Source organism: Hemiscyllium ocellatum, chromosome 31 (genome assembly GCF_020745735.1).
Source record: "Hemiscyllium ocellatum isolate sHemOce1 chromosome 31, sHemOce1.pat.X.cur, whole genome shotgun sequence".
NCBI lineage: Eukaryota > Metazoa > Chordata > Chondrichthyes > Orectolobiformes > Hemiscylliidae > Hemiscyllium > Hemiscyllium ocellatum.
In genome coordinates this window covers 18,628,257-18,653,122 of record NC_083431.1, presented here as the reverse complement: position 1 = coordinate 18,653,122, position 24,866 = coordinate 18,628,257, and the positions used below count along the sequence as shown (strand labels likewise).

Below are 24,866 nucleotides of genomic sequence, written 5' to 3'. Positions count from 1 at the left end.
TTGGCAATGTAATATCTTCGTTTAAAAATGGAGATAGATAAAAATGCAGGTAACTTCACTAGCTAGCCTAACATCTCCTCTTGAAAAAATGTTAGACTATTATAAAAAAATGTATTAGCAGAGCATTTAGAAATACATAGCAATCAAGTAGATTTCGTATAGCTTTAAGGAAAAATCACTGTGGACAAATATTATTAGAATTTTTTCAGCAAGTAATAAGCAGGGTAGATAGAGGAGAAGCAGTGATATCATTGAACTTCAGAAGGCATTTGATATCATTAGGCTACTTACAAAATGCGATATTGGAGACGTATATTAACATATTAGTTAGCCAATCCTTTAGCTAAGTTGTTGGAACGAAGAGGCATTTTCAGAATGACAACGTTTAACTAGTGGGGTGCACCAGGGATCAGTGCTGAGGACACAATTACTCACAACATATTAATAATTTGAATGAGGAAAGTGACTGCATTATAGCCAAGTTTACAGATAACACAAAACTGGATGGGAACCCAAGTGCTGAGGATGAGGGTGCAGAGGAATTTAGGGAAGTTAGGCATTTGGTCAAAAACTCGGCAAATGGAGTACAAGGTGGGAAAATGCGAAGTTATGCACTTTAGCAGAAAGAATAAATGAGCTGATTGTTTAAATGGAGAAAAACGGAGAAAGCTACAGATTTGGGAGTCGGAGCATATATCACAAAAAGCTAGCGTAAACTTGGCAAATAGGAAAGTCAAAGGAAAGCCCTTATCTACAAAGGAATGTGCTTTCAAAAGAGAAGTCTTGTTAAAACTACAAAAGGCAGTAGTCAGACCAGGACTGGAAGACTGAACAGTTTCTGAACTCTTATCAAAGAAAAGCTATATCTACATTGGAGACAGTTCAGAGAACACCGATTAGATGGTTAAAATGATAGATTTGAAATTCACTGGAGTCTCTCCACCCAGATATAAATCTTTCACAGTTCAACAGTAGAGTCTCTTCACCTGGGCCAATAGGTCCAGGTTCAAGTCCCACTTGTCAAAAGGGAGTCAAAACACATCCAATTTGTGATTAAAATAAACAAATATAATGCAGAAAGCAGTGACAACTTTTAATTAACATTATGAGTCCCTCTTCTGAGGACAGTAGCAGCATAGAATACAAAACCTTTGAGGCACTTGAAAATGCCAGTCACCGGATAAAACACAATTATGGAAATACACAGGAATCTACATGTGCATTTAAGAAAATAGACAGTTTTAAATTTTTGGGTGTAGGACAGGGTCTACAACCAACTCACTATGGACTTATTTAGACTCCTGAGCTTGATCAATCAAGTCCATTTTGAGAGCAATTAAATGCTTTTGATTTTACTAAACTGTTTACAACTCAAGCATCTTTCATTTAAGTTTTATTTTGCATTAATATTAGCATTTAAGTTATGACAGTGCGGCTGCCAAGGTATTCCACTTGACTAAAATTTTCAAAAGCGGATCTTTTACCCCTGGTGTAGGCCCTTCATAAGGCAACTAGAGTCACAGAGTTTGCTTTGGGCCCTTAGACAATAAGTTGTGAATAATTTGTTTAAAATGCTTAAGTGGATAATGGCGATCCTGTACATGTAGTACATCTGGACTTCAGGAAGGCATTTGATAAGGTGCCGCACAAAAGGTTAATTCACAAGGTTGGATCGTATGGGATTGGGGGTAATTTGTTACCATGAATAGATGTCTTCTGTCCGTCAGCTAGTCAATCGGTATAAGTGTTTCTTTTTCTGAATGGCTGGATGTAACTAGTGGGGTTCCACAGGGTTCGATCCTTGGGCCCCAGCTATTTACAATCTACATTATCGATTTGGATACAGGGATAGAAGACTATCACCAAATTTGTGGACAAAACAAAAATAGGAGGGATGGTAAATTGCAATAAGGAAATTAAAAACCTTACAAATGGATATAGATAGGTTAGAAGTGTGGGCCAAAATGTGGCAGATGGGAGTTTAATGTGCATAAGTGTGAGGTCATGCATTTTGGTCAAAAAATGGGAAGGCAACCTATTATCTAAATGGGGAAGAGACTTCGGTGATTCAGTGCAGAGGGATCTGAGTGTCCTCATACATGAGTCACAGAAAACTAGCATCAGATACAGCAGACAATAAAGAAAGCGAGTGGAATGTTGACTTTTATAGCTAAAAGAATAGAATATAAAGACTAGTTGCAACTACACAAGGCATGGGTGAGACTGCACATGAAGTATTGTGCAGAGTTTTGGTCCCCTTATTTGAAGATAGATTTAGTGGAATTGAAGGCAGTTCAGAGGAGGTCCACAAGATTGATCCCAGAGATGAGGAGCTTGTCATATATAAAAAAAAATTGAACAGTTTAGGCCTATACTCTGAATCAGAAGAATGTGGTGAGATCAAATTGAGACATTCAAAATGATAAAAAGGCATGGATAAAATAGACGTGGACCCGATGCTGCTTCTTGTGGGGCATTCTAGGACAAGAGGTCATAGCCTTAGGATAAAGGGTAGCAAATTTAAAAACAGTTGAGGAGAAATTACTTGTGAATTTGTGGAATTTGCTATCCCAAGTGCAGTAGATGCTGGGACAGTGAGTAAATTTAAAGGAGGAGTTAGACACATTTTCAATTGGTAGTGAATTGAAGGATTATGGGGATAAGGTAGGAAAATGGGGGTGAGGAGCTTATCAGCCACGATCGAATGGTGGAGCAGACTCAAATCAGCTGAATGGTCTAATTCTGCTCCCCTATATAATAAACTTCCAGAACATTTTTTCACTAGAGCATAAGTGGTTATCGGAGATCTTATAGTGGTTTATAAAATCATGATGGGTGCAGTTAAGGTGAATAGCAAAGGTTTTTTTTCAAGGTTTGTGCGAAGATTTGTAGCTCGGGTGCTCGTTGTTGTGGTTCTGTTCGCCGAGCTGGAAGTTTTTGTTGCAAACGTTTCGTCCCCTGGCTAGGCGACATCATCAGTGCACTGGAGCCTCCTGCGAAGCGCTTCTTTGATGTTTCTTCCGGTATTTATAGTGGTCTGTCCTTGCCGCTTCCGGGTGTCAGTTTCAGCTGTCCGCTATAGTGGTTGGTATATTGGGTCCAGGTCGATGTGTTTGTTGATGGAGTTTGTGGATGAATGCCATGCCTCTAGGAATTCCCTGGCTGTTCTCTGTCTGGCTTGCCCTATGATAGTAGTGTTTTCCCAGTCGAATTCATGTTGCTTGTTGTCAGAGTGTGTGGCTACTAGGGATAGCTGGTTGTGTCGTTTCGTGGCTAGTTGATGTTCATGTAGGCAGATTGTTAGCTGTCTTCCTGTTTGTCCTATATAGTGTTTTGTGCAGTCCTTGCATGGTATTTTGTAAACTACATTAGTTTTGCTCATGTTGGGTATCGGGTCCTTTGTTCTAGTAAGTTGTTGTCTGAGCGTGGCTGTTGGTTTGTGTGCCGTTATGAGTCCTAAGGGTCGCAGTAGTCTGGCTGTCAGTTCTGAAACGCTCCTGATGTATGGTAGTGTGGCTAGTCCTTTTGGTTGTGGCATGTCCTCGTTCCGTGGTCTATCTCTTAGGCATCTGTTGATAAAGTTGCGGGGGTATCCGTTTTTGGCGAATACCTTGTATAGGTGTTCCTCTTCCTCTTTTCGCAGTTCTGGTGTACTGCAGTGTGTTGCGGCTCTTTTGAATAGTGTCCTGATGCAGCTTCGTTTGTGTGTGTTGAGGTGGTAACTTTCATAGTTTAGGACTTGGTCTGTGGGTGTTGTTTTCCTGTTACCCTTGTGGTGAATTCTCCTTTCGGTGTTCTCTGTACTATCACGTCTAGGAATGGGAGTTGGCTATCCTTTTCTTCTCTCGTGAATCGGATTCCTGTGAGTGTGGCGTTGATGATCCGGTGTGTTTTTTCTATTTCCGTGTTTTTGATGATTACAAACGTGTCATCGACATATCTGACCCAGAGTTTGGGTTGAATTTGTGGTAGGGCTGTTTGTTCTAACCTTTGCATAACTGCCTCTGCTATGAGTCCCGAGATTGGTGATCCCATGGGTGTTCCAAACTCTGGGTCAATATGTCGATGACACGTTTGTAATCAAAAACACGGAAATAGAAAAAACACACCGGATCATCAATGCCACACTCACAGGAATCCGATTCACGAGAGAAGAAGAAAAGGATAGCCAACTCCCATTCCTAGACGTGATAGTACAGAGAACTCACCACAAGGGTACACAGGAACACAACACACACAGACCAAGTCCTAAACTATGAAAGTTACCACCCCAACACACAAACGAAGCTGCATCAGGACACTATTCAAAAGAGCCACAACACACTGCAGTACACTAGAACTGCAAAAAGAGGAAGAGGAACACCTATACAAGGTATTCGCCAAAAACGGATACCCCCGCAACTTTATCAACAGATGCCTAAGAGATAGACCACGGAACGAGGACATGCCACAACCAAAAGGACTAGCCACACTACCATACATCAGGAGCGTTTCAGAACTGACAGCCAGACTACTGCGACCCTTAGGACTCATAACGGCACACAAACCAACAGCCACGCTCAGACAACAACTTTCTAAAACAAAGGACCCGATACCCAACATGAGCAAAACTAATGTAGTTTACAAAATACCATGCAAGGACTGCACAAAACACTATATAGGACAAACAGGAAGACAGCTAACAATCCGCATACATGAACATCAACTAGCCACGAAACGACACGACCAGCTATCCCTAGTAGCCACACACTCAGACAACAAGCAACATGAATTCGACTGGGAAAACACTATCATAGGGCAAGTCAGACAGAGAACAGCCAGGGAATTCCTAGAGGCATGGCATTCATCCACAAACTCCATCAACAGACACATCGACCTGGACCCAATATACCAACCACTATAGCGGACAGCTGAAACTGACACCCGGAAGCGGCAAGGACAGACCACTATAAATACCGGAAGAAACATCAAAGAAGCGCTTCGCAGGAGGCTCCAGAGCACTGATGATGTCTCCTAGCCAGGGGACGAAACGTTTGCAACAAAAACTTCCAGCTCGGTGAACAGAACCACAACAAGGTTTTTTTTCCTTCCTAAGGTGGGAATTCAAATCTAAGGTATATTTTTAAAGTGAGAGGAGAAAGATTTTAATAAAGGATGTGAAGTGCACCACTTTCTAAACAAAGGTGTGGCTAGTGTATGAAAATGAATTGCCAGAGAAAGTGGTTTCAACATTTAAAAAAGACATTTGGAGAAGCACGTAAATAGGGAAGGTTTGGAAGAATACAGGACAAATGCAGGCAGGCAGGACTAGTTCATCTTGGGAGCGTGGTCAGTGTGGATTAGTTTGATCGAAGGGTCCGTTTTCATGCTGTACGACTTCATGAAATGCTTCTTACCTGGTACGTTATACCAATGGGCGCCATTTGTGATTCCTTGAGGAAAATATTCTTCCGGGTATATATTTTTACAAGGATGCCCTTCAAACATTTGACTGTTTTCCTAAACAAAAACATTGATGAACTAATTAAACGCACTGCAACCAGACCGCAACATACAAGCTTATTTCATTAAGCTTCTCTTAGAAGCTTATTTTTGTCTTAAATAAAATAACCCCTAGATCGATGGGTGGATTTAAACATTAAATTCCACGGGGAATTCCAAGCACCATCAAACTACTACCAAGTCAGGTAAAGAAACTTCAAAAAGCACCATTTCTTTTATCAGTCTCTCATATTAACCAGATGATTGGAATACAATAAAATATTCTGTACAAAAAATCCAAATATACTCTTGCATAAGGTGTATAAATAAACAGCTTTCTTGATAAAGCACAATATCATGTATACCAAAAGGTAAATGCATTATTGTATTCAAATTACTGCTATACATAAATTGGTCAACTAAAAATTGGAGCACAGTTGACAGACCTTATGCCCTGATTCCTTTTGGACATTTAATTAGTTTATTTAGGTGTGCTAGAGCAGTGTTTTCATGAAAGGGCTGTCCGTTAAATAATACAAAGCTTTAAAGGAAATTGTTTAAGTAAATTTGCTAAGTCCATAGATGTTATGCAAATTTCACAAAGGGTCAAATAAAAGGAGCTTTTGTCACAAGAATGTAGCAATGAACTATAGGTTGGAAAATATTACAATTTTATTCAAGGAAATAATGAGAAAATCATGAACCGGTTTGGTAAACAGGAAGTTTCTATGATGTGTAAGGGACAGAGTTCTGTTATCAACATGTTTAAGTAATGTTATACTCAAATTCAAATGCAGCATTGAACAGGTTGGTCAAAACTTCACAATTTGAATTTAATCTACGCCTCAGTCAGGCTTTGATCGTTTAACAGAAATCGGAAAAATCAATTTCACTGGGAGTACTTATCTGAATATATGGTTGTTATTTAAATAGATGCATTCTCAAAGATAGAAATGTTATCTTAAGCTTTAAATACAACTTTTGCCCAACTTTTAGAATTAAATCTTAGAAGGCACAAATGACTTCTTCAAAATAGAAACAATTGGGTACCTTAGAAAAAGAAAGTGCCAACTGTTGGAAAATGGCATCATCCGGTGACTTACTGGAAGCAACAATTCCTTCTGCATCGTCGTCGTAAGGGTAATTCACTACCAGGGAACCTTGTCCAAGCAAAAGAACATAAAACATTATTGTTCCTCCCAATATCACAAACAAGTTACTTAAGACAACAAAACAATACACGGTTTGCATAAATATTATAAAGACAACTTTCAAAAGCAATGTTGCATTTAGCCTGGAACTTGCATTGATAAGTGACTTTTTTCCTTCCAATGTCTACATTAAATAAAAAAGACATTTCAAATACTTAAAACATATTTCTTTAGAAGAGAACAATATAATCAAGCTAGAAGTAGTGAAGGGAGAAACAAATTTTTGTATTTGCATTTAGCAGCATTTAGTAATTCTGAATTGCCAACATCTGTTGTTCTTGTTAAAAAAAGTACTTGAATTCCACCACCAAGGAATGATGTTCTCATGCATCATTGCAATTCCTCTTCAAGTTCCCTGCTTTCTATAATCATCGAGATCACATTTTACACACATACTTCCGCTCTATAGCTCTACCTTTTTTAGACATTTACAAAGCTTAAGTTTTAAAAATTCTTCTACATAATCAAGATATGTACATTGGCTTGATTACGTTAACCTTCAATACATCAAATTATTGTTGTGGTGCCCAGAAGCAAGTTAAATTCTTTTAAACTAATAATTGATACGCCAAGGTTTCCTTCTATCTCTTAACATTTAGAACAATGATTTAAAGTTGCTTTCACATGCCAGTCCAGTTTCTAATTTTTTGACCAATTTACGTCCAATTAGAACAGCCATCACTTGAACAGATGTACATTGTGGTTTAGAAGTACAGCACTTCATGCATTTGGTGAGGGTAATTCCATCAATTCGAAGAATTATTTTCTCACTGTTAAAAGCTGACCGGACAGGTAGCCAAAGGCAGACAAAAGAGCAGAGTTGGTCATTGGTGATTAAGCACAATTTTAAGACAATTTCTACAATCTCCCCTGAGTTCTGAAGTGTACTAATAAGTTGTTTAATTAATCTGGTAGAATCCAATTGCACTCCCAATACCAGAGAAGAAACTATATACCTACCACCATGCAAATTAGCAGACAACACAAAGGGAATATTTTGTAGCCAACGCATCACAGCTAATGTTTCTGGCTGCTGTGGGTCACTGATTTTAAAGAATTGGTCAGGGAAGTTGCGATTGAGATCAAAGTTATTACTATTGTTTCTCCCAACCACACCGTTCAGATCACCTGCAAGTTGAAGCAGAATTTTTTTTTAAAAATGTGCACACCACATTTCATCTATAGTGCAACAATATAATCTGAAAAGACATTAACCTTACTGGTTGACTAATGGAACTCAGACTATTTGGGAAAACAGGAAATTATAATTAATCTTCCCCTGGGTATGGGAAACCTTTGATATTAAAATTACCAGAACAGAAAGTGATTTCAGAGTTGCCAAGAAATTTGAAGTTAACAGCAAGTGATTTGTGCTCAATATTCAATATGCTTTTGTGTTTTGAAAGCAAAAGCTAGTCATATATTTTAAACATGATAACATAAGAATTAAAATAAGTTGAAAAGTTGTTCACCACTTTTAACAACCTATGCTGAAATATTTTTAAGATACGGGGGCTTTTTGAACAACAAATCAGTTGCCACAGAAAATAGTTACATGAAAACCCTGGCATGCATAATTTTATTAGACAGGAGAGAGGAAAATAGTAAAGAAAGCTCAAGGGGAAGCTAGTAAAAATACTTGTATGAAAAAAATTAGGTCTGAAATAATCTTATTCCAATTTGAAATCAGGAGTAAAATTCAACAGTACCACGAACGTGTATATGGAGTTCTTACTAAAATAATTCAATTGGAGGATATGGCAAAATAACAAAAAGGTGAACATTGTAGAACAGACATTGGAACTCATTACGGAAATACTCGAGATTATTTTACTTTAATTCAGGACAAAAACAATTTTCTACCACCTCCCACCCGTACCCCCCCAGCCCAAAAACAATTGTTTCAAACTCAAAATATCACCTTCTGTTGCCATCTCATATCCATCAGGATTCATGGAGGGCATGATGTGGATTCTTGTATTAGTCACCAAACTGGTCACTTCAGGATCAGTTCCAAAGTTGTTACAGAGGTACTCAATTAGATTCAGGAGGAGCTCTCTGCCTACAACCTCATTTCCATGCATATTTCCAATGTATTTGAATTCAGGCTCACCTTAATTAAATAAAACATTTATGCACTCTGTATGATTTAAGTTTCTTTAAGATCACATTTTATATACAGATATGACAAACATTCTTGCGATAAAACAACATCTTTGTTGAAGACTACAAACGCACTACTAACTGCGCAAATTTTAACATACTCACAAAGAGTGCTTTTAGTCTTCCGATCCAGTCATTAATGGTAGCATGAAACATGGGATGGGAAGCATAGCTGATTGTGGGGATAGACTATCCTAATTTGTCCGTAAACAGTTGCTAAATTGCACACACAAAACCCAGATGGGCAATAATGTACTTATGCAGGTACACTTAAAATTGCACAACACATTCTTGGGCTCATCAAGTTTCTCTTGGCAAAGTACATTCAGCAAAACAAGATAAATGTCATGAATTGAAAATATTACTTTGGAACAGGACTTGTCACATTATGTTGACATCTTCTGTTAGAACGGAAAATAATTTCACGTAGTTACTGAGCAGTTTTCATTTCGAAATCTAAATAGGATAATATAGTCTTAGCACTTGAAACACGCAAGCCAATAGGTATAATATCAGAGTGGAGGTATGACTTATTTACTGGCTAAAATAAACATTAAAAAATGAAAACAAATGTTCTTCATTTTTATAGTAAAAAAGGGAAGACTCTTCAGCTAGCTTTCACATTCACCTGACATAAGGAATTCCATTTTTAAACTTCAGTTTTGCAGTCAACTAATGTAAAACAAAAAAGGTGAAAGTAAGGACTGCAGATGCTGGAGATTAGAGTCAAGAGTGTGGTCCTGGAAAAGCACAGCAGGTCAGGCAGCATCAGAGGAGCAGGGGAAAAAAAAAAACGACATTTCGGGCATAAGCCCTTCATCATTCCTGATTAAGGGCTTATGCCCGAAACATCAATTTTCCTGCTCCTTGGATGCTGCCTGACCGACTGTCCTTTTCCAGCACCACAATCTTGACTAATTTAAAAGTAGTGCAGGCCTCTGGCTTGTTACCAACTGGTTTTACTGTTGGAATAGCAGTTTGCCTTTTTAACAGCACTCCGATTTGCAATCTAAACCCATTTAAATCAAACTCTGTACTTTTTTTTTGCAACCATACCCATTTCATGAGTGCCTGGATTGTCCGATATTTCCATGACGTATAAGTTCCTTTGCTCCACAGATTTGCCAACTGTATACAGACGTGTGATCGCTGGATACTCGGTGGAGTACTTCCTGAGGAGGATCTCCATATCGGCATAATTATGGTGCCTGAAGTTAGAAGGTTCAATGGCTCTGGATTGATGGGAGTCTTCCATTTCTGATACATTTTGTGCCCTGTATACAGTAGAGGTAGGTGGCTCAATGGTACGATTATCTACAGATCCTAGATGGTGAAGCGTGAAATTAAGTTGTGTGGCTGGGCCCTCAAGCACCTCCATGTTATAGCTGGTAACAGGCAAGTATCTGTGAAAATATAAGCAAAATTGCCAGAATTCGTCAATTTAAATTAATGACAATTACCTTGCATTATCCCATTTCCAAAAAGTAACTAAGATCAAAATTTTATTTCCTTTATTTTTGAACTGTGGATTAAAAAGAGATTATATTTTAAACCAAGGAGATTATGCAAGAGATGGCTATAGTTCTAAAAAAACCATGTTTACTGGAGTAGATGGACATGTGTTGTTTTCCAGGAAAAAGCCACATCAAAATAAATAGAACGCAGCTGACGCTCACTGATCTGGGGGACAACTGCTTGACAACAATCTTTGGATTTACTCATGATCAGGTGAATATGATTTGTGCAGCAGAAAACATCTAGCCTATAAAGAGAAAGCATCAAAAATCCGTCTCTTTCCCATGTAGAGGCAGTCTCCAGTAACAGCTAACAGGTTTTCACTAACAATGCAATGCAAATTCTCTTCTTAAGAGGAAAAACAGCAAATCCTTAAAGATTCTGAAAGGAGCAAATTTTGAACTAATAAACGAAAGACAGCAAACAACCTTGTGGCAAAGTACAATGATGAGGGAACCGAAAGAAAAATTTAAACTTCTGCTGTTTGAATTGGTATTATCAAATTATTTCACTTCTTTGTTATACCCCTAACAACTATATCTCGTGCCTGTTTATGAAGGGGGAATTCAAGAAGAGGTAGAGTTTAAGCTATATAATTACAAGACAGCAATTCCCATTTTGTTTTTTGCCACTGGTTAAAGACAAATTTTTCATTCTAGTGTTACAAGTACAGAAAACTATTGAGTGTTTTAACTGGTGTTAATCAGACAGTAAATTGGTAATTTTAATAACTCAACTGTTTAGCTCCCTCCTAATAGTGCTGTAGATATTCCTGCAACACAGACAGCAGTAGTTCACAAAAGTGGCTTTCCATTACCTTTCAGTGGCAGTTATGATTGGACAATAAACGATCTCACGACAAGTCTAGCTTTGTTTGGTTTACGCCTTTTGGATAAAAAGACCATCATTTGCCTGGCTTTCGTTTTTCTTACCCTTCTGCAACAACTGTTACATTGTAAGTCCCTGGTACAAGCAGTCTGTGGAAATCGCCAAATTTGCCAGTTGTAATATTATGATCAATGCCAGCGACTACAATCGTTGCCTGAGAAATCCCCAAGCCAAGTTGAGCATCTGTGACAAATCCTGCGATGCCAATATGAACCTGCAAGATACAAGTTAAAAAATAAAACTTCTAATTTATGGCTCTCATTGGATAGATATGATACATCAAACTGGAGTAAGTGTATAAAATACTTCAAAATCCAAAATTATCTAGAACTACATGAATTCTACATGTTACTTTTTCAGGTGGCATCAAGGATGGAGTTCATATGCCAATTACATTTCTATCTTCCTCAATACTTCAAAAGCAGGCTGTGGGTGCTGGGTCAATTGGAACTCTCAGGCTGAGACTGACAAAACAAGGGCAAGATGTGGAGTAATGGTGGTAAAACGGGCTTATGAAGGGTCAAGGCATGTATTATTAATTCTATACACAAAACAATATTAAAATGGCTAATTGATTGCAAGAACATTTTGGGGCGTCTGAGAGATGAAAGGCACTACAGAATCAAAAACTTAGCAATGTTTCAGATAGTCATTTGTGCTGTTTCTTTGAAGTACCCATTATGCTTAGTCTGAGACACTTTTTGTCTGCAATCCAGTGCCTCTATACACTAGCTATCCTGCCCCATATCCTGATGTCACTAACCATTCTCACCATGATCTTTGTGAAAATTTGATAATGAACTATGCGCCATCAACTTCAATCACAGAATAAAGTTATTGCACAGAGACTATTCAGCCCATTTTGTCCAGACCAGCTCTTCAAATGATTACCTCATGCCAATTTCCTGCTTTTTCTCCCCCATATCCTTGCACATGATTTTTATTCAAATAATCATCCAATATCCAATTGAATGCAATAATTGAACCTGTCTCCACCACACTTTTGTGCAATGCATTCCTTAACTGTAACTATTTGCATTGTGAAACGTTTTTCTCACATCACATTTGCTTCTTTTGCAATCACTTTAAATCTGTGCCCTCTGGTACATGATGCTTTTCCAGGCAGGAATACTTTCTCAGCCACTCTAATCCAAACCACTCTTGGTTCTGAAAACCTTTTAGTCTTCTCCTTTCCAAGTAAAACAGTTCCAATATCTTCAATATACCCTTATAACTTCAATTTGATTTTGTGACTTTGCCACATGTATTTTATAGTAAGATTACAACTTACTAAGAAATTTTCTTTTGTCACCATAATACAGCACTACTTTGAATAATTTGAGGAAAAAGAAAGTTTTAGTTCAAAGAGAGCCCAATCCCAAATCAGCTCAATGATGCCAGAGTTGCCACCCATCCATTATCACTTTGCCACCTCCTACAAAGGGTGCAACCAACGTCGAAGTTGCTGATCCTCAGACTCTATCTTTGCCAATAATCCTCCACCATTGCTTCATTGACCAAGCACAATCAAAGTCACGTCTCTCACTGCTGGGTCCACCTTGCCATGATGTCCTTCTGCTGCCAGACCAAAAGAACAATGAAGCCATAAATCCTCAAGCGCCATCTTCTGCTGCCAGGTCTACCTTGTTGACATCGCCTCTGCCAATGTAGCAACTGCTGATTCCAGTTCCTGTGCTTGCTTGAGAAAAGTAGGGGATCACTCATGGTCTCTGCTGAGTCTACAGTAGATCTGCCTAAGGTCTGTGCCCTGGGCCTGGCTCAAGGTCCGTGTGCTTGGCTCCTTCCACCGTCTTGGGACTTCCCATCCATGGAAACCTTATTTTAAGTCTCACACTCTCCAACATGTTCACATTTTGCCTCTAATATGGTGCCCAGAACTATTCACAACACCCCAAAAAAGGTCAAACAAGTGTCTTATAAGTTCAACATCACTTCCTTGCTCTTACATTTTATTCCCCTATTTATAAAATAGGATATTGTTTTATTAAAATATGGTCAGCCTACCCTGCCACATTCAGTGATCTGTTCACGTAGACATCCATCTCCTTCTGCTCCTGCACCCCTTTTAAAACTGTATACTCTATTTTATATTGGTTTTTCAACATTCTTCCTTCCAAAATCTATCACCTTAAGCTCCTCTGCATTGAACCTTTGTCACCTATCCACCCATTCCAATAACTCGTCTAGTCTTTTTGGGCTTCTCCTTTCGGAAATCATTAAAGAAATTGAAAGTTTGAGCGCAAATTGAAAACTTACTCTGGGAGAATGAATGAATGTTTTTCAAACTGAGTCATCCATTGCCACCTTTTGTTTCCAGTCAGCAAGTCAGTTTTACTTCTATACCATGATTTCCTCTTAATTCCACGAACTTCCATTTTCTTAACAAGCTTTCAATATGGCACTTTATGTAAAGCTTCGCAAAAGTCCTCACCTCTATATTCTGAGACTATTAATTTACGTCTACTGTTATTTCAATTAACGGAATCAAGTTAGCCATAAGTGGCTTGTCTATTAATAAATCATTGCTGACACACCTTAATTTACCCATGCCTTTTCAAATGCAACAGCATTTGGTCTTTAAATAATAGCTTGTAACAGGTTCCCAGTCAGTGATCTTGGTCTGATGAAGCCTGTAATTTCCTCTTTTGTAACTCCTCTCCTTTGTCAATTGTTACATACAGAACAACCTTGGTTATCCAAACATCAAGTACTCGAATTTTGGATTATACAAACAAGATCAAGGGCCCGTAAAAACGTTATCTGAACAACCAGTTATCAGAACAAAAACACTCCCAGCCCATCTCATTTAGATAATCAAGGTTGTTCTATAATCCTCCAGGCCTCCTGCATGGGAAGTAACCAACGAGGATTAAAAAGAAATGACGACCAACACTTCAGATATTACTGATTTTCAGCAACTCAAGATGCTATCTATCTTGACTAGGTGAATTACCAACATTAAGCAGTACAAATCTTTTAAGTCATCTTCTATATCAACAAACATTTTATTATTAAACTAAATTACCAATCTTATTGTAAACATTACATCATTCCATTCCTTATAACTACTAAAACTTTTGCAATGTTCTCTACTTTTCAATGACTATTTCCCATTGGGTCCAATTCTTTTCTTGGCTAATTGTTTACACTTTGTGTCTTAAGGTTCAATCTAACATGACCTCCTATGTCAACTCCTCCTGCACTTTAGCATTGTTGTTCATTACCATCTGGATCATCTTAAAACATCTTAACGTTTACTTGCATCACCAGCCAGGTTGCATTAACTATGGTTATACCTTGTCCCTCCAATGAAGTACTTTGTACTTGCACCCTGCGCACATGCCCCTGCATTGCTCCACAACTGCCTTTCCCAAATTTTTGTGGTCAATTTCTTTTTAAATGAATTACATATGAACTTAAATATGGTCTTTTTCTTATCATGTTCCCTTAAAGTACCTGTTCCATTAGGTTTAAAAGAGATTCACGATTTTTCTCCCATTCTTCACCAAGGTTAGAGGCCATTGGATGTTTGCAGCAGGTCAGTTCCAGTGTGATTTCAAAACAGTCTCCCTGCAAGTAATTGTAGTCTTGCATCCCACCTGGAAAACAACAACAAAATAACAGGTCACCTAAAGAACCAACTTACTGAATAGTATTTTGCCTTGCATTCATCATACACTTTCAAAGTATATCTAAAAGTTCATACTTCCACCAGTTTCAATGTGACTAAGTCATCACTCCATTTTTAAGTGTCAAGTACAACTTCCTGACTGTATGTTTGCCATTTTGAACAGTTCCAGTGTTGACTCAGTCATGTGGATAGCAACTAACAGAGACTGCTCATACATTTAATCCTAAAGTCAAAATTAAAAAAAAAACTTTGAATTGGTATATCCTGCAATCTGCCTGTTCAAAAAAGAGATTGTGTTTTCAAGTATAGAAAACAAACAAGTATCAATAAATCAAGCATCTAACCAGCTCACCAAACCAATTGAAGATCTGAGATTTAATGTTTGTTTCAAATACTTGAAAACAATGTTTTTTTTGAAATAGGCAAATTACAGGGTGCAAATAGATTTAAGGATAATTGAGTTTTCAACGTGGTTAATTCCTAAAATACAGATTGTGAAGTCCTCTAAGCAAACTTTCTAGCATATTTTATCAAAGCTTCAAAAGACCACTGACCAAACATTTTAAGTTGATATTTGCCACAAGTAACTGTGCCAACATAACGGTAAAATGTGACAATAACTATAAGCTCATGCAGTGTTAACATCAGCTAGAAACAGATTTCTCACCAAGATCATTGTCATGAAGAATAGCTAGAGAAACACGAGTTGAAAAGGAAACTTTCAGCAATTAATGAGATAAATAACTGAACACAAAAATAAAGCCTGATATCCAGAGATTATTTTTCATACAAGGAATAACATATGGAACACTTCCAGACAGAATGGAAGATGCAACAGTATGGACATTATCTTAGAACTAAGCGAGCGAAATCTGGAGTCTTTCTAGATGAATGAATTAACGTTATCTTCATTAAAAATTCCTTTGTGAACTCTATGCTCACAAACTGTTGGTTCTAATGACTTCCTGGTTCAATAAATGATTTACAGTTGATTCTTGTAACAATTGTTCTAATTGTCTACCAGAGCTGCTTTTCAGCTGAAGCAATAAATCTCTACTTGGGGGGGGGGGGGGGAAATACAAGATGGCAGTGATCTAGGAGGATCTGCACTGCATCGCAAGCAGAACAAAGTCCTTGCCCGCCCTACCTGGACCACCGTGATATCCAGGGACACTGGAAAGGTCATGGAGTCCCAGGAAACTTAAACTTACCTCCGTTTTTGTCGTTCAGGGATGCCGGAGGAAAGAGGAGCGTCCGAGGCATGGCCCAAGGTCCAGCCTGCAGGATCCTTGACTCTACTTCTTACCAGGCCCTGCTGAAGGAGCTCACGAAATCTTGCGAGATTTCAGGGAAGCAGATAGAGGAGAAGCTGGCTTCAATCTCTATCATCCTGCAGAAGCATGAACAGCAGATGCAAGACCTGGAGAAAAGGACGGATGAGGTAGAACACAGTTGCAGTGGTGGAAACTGATACCGGTTCCTCCAAGGATAGGATCCATATCCTGGAGACGCTGGTCCGTAATTTGCTTGACCACGTTGATGACATCGAGAATTGGGGCAGGAGAAAAGATATTTGCATTGTCGGTAAGAAGGTGAGCGGCCAATGGAATTTATTAAGGACTGGTTGCCGGACTTCCTTAATTTGAAGGCTGGAATGAGAGGCTTGAAGATCGAGGGGGCTGACTGGGTCACGGCACGGAGGTTGGGTCTGGATAGGTTGGGTCCTATCTTGGCACAGTTTCATATTAGAGATAAGGAGAGAATCATAGAGACTTCCAGAATTCAGGGGAAAGATCTGAAGACCCTAGTTTCCGAGGGCTCGAAGATCATGTTCTTCCAGGACTTCTTTTCCAGATCACTGCTGCTGAGAAGGTCCTATGATGGCGTCAAGAGAACACGGAGGGAGCTCGGGATCCAGTACTGAGGGGAATCTGGCGTTGCTTCAGATCACCTTAGATGGATCTGCACATCTCCTTGGCTTGGAGAAGGCAAAAGACTGTGGACAAATTAACTTACTCTGAACAATTCAGCATTTACAAACAGTGGTGTTGCTTGGTTATGTCTGTTTCTCTTGGTTTGGGGGGGGGGGGGGGGGTGGCAGTCAAGTCAGGACTTTGTTTTTTTTGTTGGTAATAATCTGGTCTAAACTACATTTGGCAGCAGTTGAGATATGTACTTTCAATTTCTAATTCTAAGTTATACCAAAGGATGGGTACTTTTTACCCCCAAATTTCTTTATTCATATTGTTATTTCATGGTGTATTTTTGAATTGTATGTTTTGTATTTGCTGTAACATTTAAAAACCTATTTTTCAACAAAAATATAGTTAAAAAACAAATCTCTACATTCTATACTCAAATTATTTCTAGGTTAAAATACTTGATCCGCTCTAGAACTACTGTACAACTTTATCTAACTAAATCTATTAGTTTCTGAAGTAAATCATTTGTACCGTGGTCAAATTCATAAACAAAACACAAACATTTAAAATACAGCTCAAGGTAAGTGCCTGAAGTGAAGTGAAAACTTTTAAGATGAAACAGATCAGATCAATGTCATAACACCCAAGTATGTGTCACAGAAGTACCCAGACCCAGTTAATAATAAAAAATACAATCCTCAAATTTAGTGGGCTTTCAACATTAAAAACACAAACATACATGCCATAGATTACATTCCATTACTTTAGCTGAATATACAATTGATCAGAGAAATTTACAGATGCCAAACCACAGATTCTTTCAGGAGTATTATTGATAATTAAGTAGGGAATGGTAAAAATAATTTTATGCTTGTTCAACAATTCAGTGAACCAGAACTAGCTACCATAGGAGGAATTCCATTATATTTTCAGTCCATGGTGCAGTGTCATTACTATGTTTCGTAGAGTTTAATTATGTCAAGACTGGAGGCATTTTGCTCATCCTTTAAACAAAGAATAACTGGTCGTTCCCGGTTTGCGGGATTTTGTGAACACAAATCACCGAACACATTTACCAACATGGTCAGCCAAGGTCATTGCAAATTATGAATTTACATATAATAGAGACTTGAAGCAGAGAGTTTGTTGCAAAGGAGAAGCAAATTTTTAATCATTTGTTTCAGGTCCATTGAAACGGAGGATAACTTTCAAAGTGAATTGACAGGTACTGCAAAACATATTGAAGCAATAAACTTAATTCAGTGCTGTACATCAAGCTGCACATGAAATGTTTCATATAACTTAGAATTATATGGTCATCCACAGCTTAACTAAATTAAGTATGAAGCATGTAGAAATTTTTAAATACGGTAAGCTGCTTGACCCAAAGTATTGAAACTAAGATCAAAGGATGTCACTATTCATTGGTCAACAATTCCCAAACATTATGTATGAGCTAATAGAGACAAATACAGTGCAAAAGAAAATAGTGATTTTAAAACAATTCTAAACAATATTTCGCCTTGACATTTGTGATTCTCCATTCCAGGACTTCCATGTTCGATGTGATTTGAAATGTATTGGGTAGAAACCTGCTGCCAGACACATGACAGTCAATTTCTCATTAAGTTAACTAAAAAGTCAATTGCACAATTTATCTTGCCTTATTCTCACCCACAGATTCCTTCAGGAACAATGTGTGATAATAAGCATTTAGCTTCTTCTAAAACACTTCAAGGTGAATGGCCAAGTATGGGAGCGAACCACAACAATGAAAATATTAGTTGCCTGCATTATGGTGGTGAACATGTCTAGCCTTCACACTTAGCATAAAAATGAGTTGGCATTAGGAGATTGCACACTGATAATTAGGAGCTGAATCAAAAGCATCAGTACATAAATTTTGCTGAGGTATAACTGAAAAACACTGCAAGATTATATGTTTGATTAAAGCTTAATCACAAATAACAATGCAATTTGCCTCTCTGAACATCAACATAACAAAATCCTGTAAATTTTCTTTATCTAGAACCAAAGTATCTGAAAATAGAAATCAGTTGGCTCTCCACTGATCAAACTTGAACAGGCTGACTAGCTCTGTGTACTCTATTTCAATGTGGTCTGTTTGCATTTGCTTCAATTAGTTGCTTATTTAACCAGGTACAGAGTTAATACTTTCTATTCTAATAGTCATCTAGTCAGCTTCCTTAGTTCGCACTGTATCCTTCAGCTCAACTAAAAAGAGCCAAAACATTCTGTCTATATCCTATTTAAGCCCGAGACATCACTCACCCTTGCTGATATACTATGGATCTTGGCCCACACATTGGAAATTTAAACATTTCTTTGATTTTAACTCCTGCAATGGACTTGCCCGTACTCAAACAAACAGTCAGCGCTTCAAAATTCCTTCTATAACTTCCATTCTTCTCAACTTACTTTGTGTTGCTAGAAACCTTATTTCCTATCTTTCTAAAAGCACCAATTCACGCCAAGATCAATAAACAGAGTCTTTTGTATCTTCCTCAAAGCCAGCCTGCTGGCATTAACTTTGTGCAAAGATACATAACAGGTCAAGTTTGGGAAAAGCAGGAAAGAGGACATCACTATTAACCCAGTAGTATTCATCCTATGCAAAGTTATGTATCTACAATAGCTAAAATATTTTGCAACATTGACACTTGCACAGTTTGAATACATTGAGTCTCTAATCTAATAGAGGGTCATCAAACACAAACAGACCCTTTGGTCCAACTCGTCCACGTTGACCAGACGTTCCAATCTAACGGAGTTGCATTTGCCAACACTTGACCAATATCCCTCTAAATAGTTCCTTTTCAAGTACCCGACCAGATGCCTTTTAAATGTTGTAATTGTATCCACCTCTACCACTTCTCAATGACGGATTTGTTATTGCCACATGTACCCAAGTACGGTGAAAAGGTTTGTTTTGCGTGCAATACAGGTAGATCATAAACACAAAAATCAAGGTAATTTAAGAGTAAGAAATACAAAATTTCTTCTGGCAGCTCATTCCATGCATGCACTATCCTCTACATGAAAAAAAAAGTTACCCTTCAGGTCCTTTTAAAAAATCTTACCCCTCATCTTAAGCCTATGCCCTCAAGTTTTGGACTCCTCTACTTTTGGGAAAAGACCTTAGTTATTTCACCCTATCCATGCCCCTCCACCTCAAACTTCCAGGGAAAAAAGCCCAGTCTATTCAGCTTCAATGTAAGACTCAAATTCTATAGCCCTGACAACATCGTTGTAAATCTTCCCTCCACTTTCAAGTTTAATATCTATTCCATTGAAGGATGACCAGAATTTTATGCAGTACTCTAAAAGTGGCCTCACTAATGTCCCAACTCCTATAGGCAATGCTCTGACCAATGAAGACAAATGCCAAAAGCCTTCTTCACAACAATGAAAATAGAGGCACAGGTAGACAAAGACATTACCAAAATGCAACATCTCATTTATCTAAGTTAAGTTTCATCTGCCACTCAATACATTGGCCCATCTGATCAACACCCTGCTGTACTCTGAGATAATCTTCTCTGCTGCCCATTACACCAATTTTGGCGTCATTTGCAAACTTACTGAACATATCACCTATATTTGCATCCAAATAGTTTATATACACAACAAAAAAGTGATCAGCCCCGTACCTTGCAGCACACCACTGGTCCTAGGCCTTCAGTCCAAAAAGCAACCCCCCACCATCACCCTCTGTGCCCAACCTTCAAGCCAATTGGTTAGCTCCCTCTTGAGACCATGTGATCTAACCTTACAACCTTCCCTGCAGAACCATGTCAAACAAGTTATTGAAGTCCATATCAGCAATATTACCATTCTGCATTTACAAATCCTGTCACCTCTTCAAAAAAACTCATTCAAGTTAGAGAATTTCCCAGACACAAAGCCATGTTAACTATCCCTAACCAGTCCTTACCTTTCCAAACACATGGAAATTCTTCAGAATACCCTCCAACAACTTCCCCACCACAGCTGTAAGGCTCACTGGTCTATAGCTCCCTGGCTTTTCATTACAGCCTCTTTCGAATAATGGCATCACATTAGCCAACCTCCAGTCTTCCACTATTTCACCCATGTTTCTATTGCTCAACTATCTAAACGTATTCCAAAGTTTTACACTCCATGAAAATTGTTCTTTCAAATTACTTTTGGGGAACAACCAGTGACAGCTTATTATTAATAATGCTGCAGGTACCCTTCAAAGTTAAAAATCTCAACACCAGAATATAGTCCAACAGGTTTATTTGGAGGCACTAGTTTTTGAAATGCTGTTTCTTCATCAGGTGGTTGTGGAGCAGAATCATTTGACAATTTATAACAACAGGATGTTATAAATTCTGTGTCAAATGATTCTGTTCCACAACCACCTGAAGTGGCGGGGCTTAGAAAGCTAGTGCCTCCAAATAAACCTGTTGGGCTATAAACTGGTGTTGTGAGATTTTTAACTTTGGTCTAGGGTGGACAATACCAGCACCTCCAATTCAATGTTGAATGCAGCCTACTTAATTGATATATAGTACCAAATAACAGGACTGAGTCAGTCTTGCCTGCGACTCAGTAAGTATGCAGTGTCAATCCAACACTAGCTACTCCTTCCAAGATCTTAGATGCCTTATGCGAGTCTAAAATTTCAGAAGAGCCTTCTTTCACACCCATTCTCTTAAGTGTAGAAATTATAAATAAGACCTCAGCTCAATGACAGTTTCCTAACCAACTTGTTTCATCTGCAAAGGAAATTCATTCCAAATACAAGTCAAAAATAGGACAAAACATCTACAGAACAGCACTTACTGATTAGGGGTGGGGAAAGAGGTTAATAGCAATCACTATTCACTTGTGAGAACTATTCCATCTTAAGTAATAACGTTTACTTTAAAGGCACTAGAGCATCAGGCATCTCTAGAACACTAGCAGTTTATGCTACAACATTATGGGCATCAAAGCCAGCAGCATTTGTCTAGTTCAGCATATAGTCAAACATTTTTCAAATACACAAGAAATAGATTCTGCAGCAAATCACAGTAAAACTGCAATTTATTAAATAGAAGAATCAAAGATAATTAAAGCAACTAAATTCAGTTGTTGATTTTTTAAAAAAATTAAAGGACAAAGATAATTGCTCTCAAATTAGAAGGGATAGCTTCTTAAAAATTTTGTTTTCATTCAAAAACAGTCCAAAAAGATAATATATGTTTCTAATAAAGTGGTCACTTTGAAATGTGATGGTAGTTAACATTAGCTAAAAGGCTTAACAAAGACTTGTGTAGCATTTTTGATTTTTTAGTTGCTACTTCAAAAAAAAGGGTTTTGGGTATAAGTAAATTATACACAATCACAGAAGGAAGCCAGCCAGCTGTATCTACTTCAACTCTGCAAAACCAATCCAGGTACTCCCACTCCTCTGACCTACTCCTATAGTCTTACAACTCTTTTCCCTTGTGGTGCTTACTCAACTCTCCTTTGAAAGTGTTAGTTGAATACCCCTCCATCACACTCAAGTAGTGGACTCTAGACAGTACCTACTTGTTACTCTTTCATCACATCATTGCTGGTAATCACTAAATCTGTTTGCTCTGGTTCTCAGCTCTTCTACAAATGGAAACTGTTCCTCCATATCTATCCTTAGATCCTTGAGGATTCTCAAGACCTGTATCAAATTTTCAATGTTTGTTCAAAACGTCATCCCATTTTCCACTTTGGAAGTAGATTTTTAAAGAGATCTATTTTCTACTATTGAGGTACTTACTTTACTTTCCAACAATATGTGTAATGCTCAAAGTTTAAGTATTTCAGAAAAAGTATTCATACAACAGGAGACCACTTCAATTTCTCGCTACACTGGCTCAGCCACTTCCAAGACAAAAATATGGCAGGGGATATTGAAACTGAGGTTTAATATTATTTCAGCACAGGACTAAATTTATTTTATCTCCCTACCTATTCTATGCAGTAGAAGCTTAGTGTCTTTTCCAGAGGGGATGGATTTTCAAGACAAGGAGGGCACATTTTTAAGGTGAGAAGGGAAAGACTTAAGAGAAAAGAGGGGCTATAAAAAATTAATAATTTCCACCATTAACCTTCATTTCCAAATGTGCTATTAATCTAGATGTTAAATCAGTATTAAATGTTTAGAGTTCAGCATGAAAGGAAAATGAAGAAAATCAGTTGGTATGAAATAGGATGTGAACTTTTCGCAGACTTAAAACTAATTTTTTGTAGTATGTGTATGCAGCTGCACCAGAGCCTTGGGTAAATTAATCTAAATCGTTAGTAAATCTGGTCAGTAAGCAGAGTGTCTCACCTCTCCCAAACTTGCACATTTTTGAAAATAAGGACAGGTTTAGAGTTTCAGGCCATGGTACATGGTATTCCCAAATGGATGTTGCCAAGAGAAAGATAAATTAGAACTAGCAATTAAGTAACCCCAAGAATGATTTTGAAAGCCCAAGTTTTTGAACACATTGTAGGCAGAGGAGGTAAAACCAATTCTAAATTTCTAGATTTAGTCAATAGTTTTTAATTCAAGGATGCTAATAGCATTGATTGCCATTCAGTAAAATGTTAAAAGAACTTAGAATAAACCAGAGTAATAAACTGCGAAAAGCACCAACCATAGGAGTAACGGAAGTGAGCAACAAGATGAAATGTTAAAAAAAAGATAAAACAACATTAATTATTTTGAGGTGTGCCTTTTAGATCGTTATCCAGGAGTATGAGTGCGATTCCTGGTTTTGGGCACAGCGATAATTTTGAGGTCGAAATTCAGCCAAAAATCATAGAATGGTCAAGATTTATATGACAGAAAAGAGATTACAAAAAGCAGCTGTAATGCTATCAGACATTGGAAAGATCTATTTGAATCCAGAGAATGAGGCAAAAAATATCTACAGTAAAGAATGGTTAAATGAATATGCAAGAAAAGTTGCTTTTCTAGAGACAAGGAATTATTTTTAGATTAAAACATTTTCACTGCTTTGGGCAAAGGTCACAAAAAAGATCAAGATGACAATAACAGAAATATGAGTCAAAGGATTAAATAAATTAGGTGCTGTCAGTATAATGGAGATTGGGAGTGTCAATGTAATATTTCTCTAGGACTCGGAGGTGCCTGCTAGCCACTGTCCACATCTTTGATGCACACAGAAAGGCAAATAACAGCACTGCCCTATAGACTTTGAGCTTGGTGATGGGTTGGAGATCTATGACATCAAACACTTTGCTCCTCAGCTGGCTGAAGACCGCACTAGCAGAGTGGAGTGGATGTTCAATTTCATCATCAACTTCTGCCCTCCCTTAAAGAAATGAGAATGGATCTGTGGCTCACCATGGATTTTGATAGTTGGGAGATATCATTACAGAGCAGGAATAGGCAGGCAGAGGACCATTGCCTTCAAGACATTTAACATAGGCCTATTCTCTCTCGGGCGTCCTTGAGTGCCAATGGTTCGAGGTCAGCTTTTGAGTGTATTTACACCCAAGTATCACCACCGTACTGCAACTTAATGTTGAAGACTGGTGTGGTCTTGGTTTTGGAAAGAGTGATGCAAACCGAGCAGTTTCAGGCTTGTTATGTAGAGAAGCTATGCCAGTAGCTAGCTTCAACCAATACCTGGACAAAATCCTACAAATCAAACTGCAGTATAGGCATTCCAAAATCCTTTCAAGCCAACACAGAGGCACCGGTCAGTCAGTTGCATTCAACCGTGCAGTATGCTTGCCCGATAGAAAATTTCCAAAACAAGTTCACTACTCAGTTTTGTCACAGCAAGCAGTTAATTTGAGTGCAGAGACAACTTCAAAGCCTCTCTGAAATAGTGGAACATCTTCACCAACTCAGAATTTCTTCTTCAAGAACACCCATAAATGAAGGCTAAGTATGCAAAAATACTCAGATTGGCATCCGAAATGGCCTGTGAAAACTAAGCATCTCACCAACTCATCTCTTCAAACACCACCTGCCTCATTTGTGGCAGGGTTTTCAGATCCTGTATTGGA

At 38.1% G+C, this 24,866-nt stretch overlaps 1 protein-coding gene across 2 annotated transcripts in view; it reads right to left on the bottom strand.

The window, feature by feature from the left end:
• Positions 1-24,866, bottom strand: part of cpda (carboxypeptidase D, a) — a 64,325-nt gene that overhangs the window by 24,132 nt on the left and 15,327 nt on the right. For both annotated transcript variants that reach the window (XM_060848442.1, XM_060848443.1), the window contains exons 3-9: positions 14,736-14,878; positions 11,303-11,472; positions 9,912-10,258; positions 8,614-8,805; positions 7,653-7,820; positions 6,532-6,641; positions 5,397-5,499 (exon numbers count right to left, since the gene is read on the bottom strand). In XM_060848442.1, coding sequence (XP_060704425.1) covers positions 5,397-5,499; positions 6,532-6,641; positions 7,653-7,820; positions 8,614-8,805; positions 9,912-10,258; positions 11,303-11,472; positions 14,736-14,878 — 1,233 coding nt within the window. The remainder of the gene's footprint in view (positions 1-5,396; positions 5,500-6,531; positions 6,642-7,652; positions 7,821-8,613; positions 8,806-9,911; positions 10,259-11,302; positions 11,473-14,735; positions 14,879-24,866) is intronic.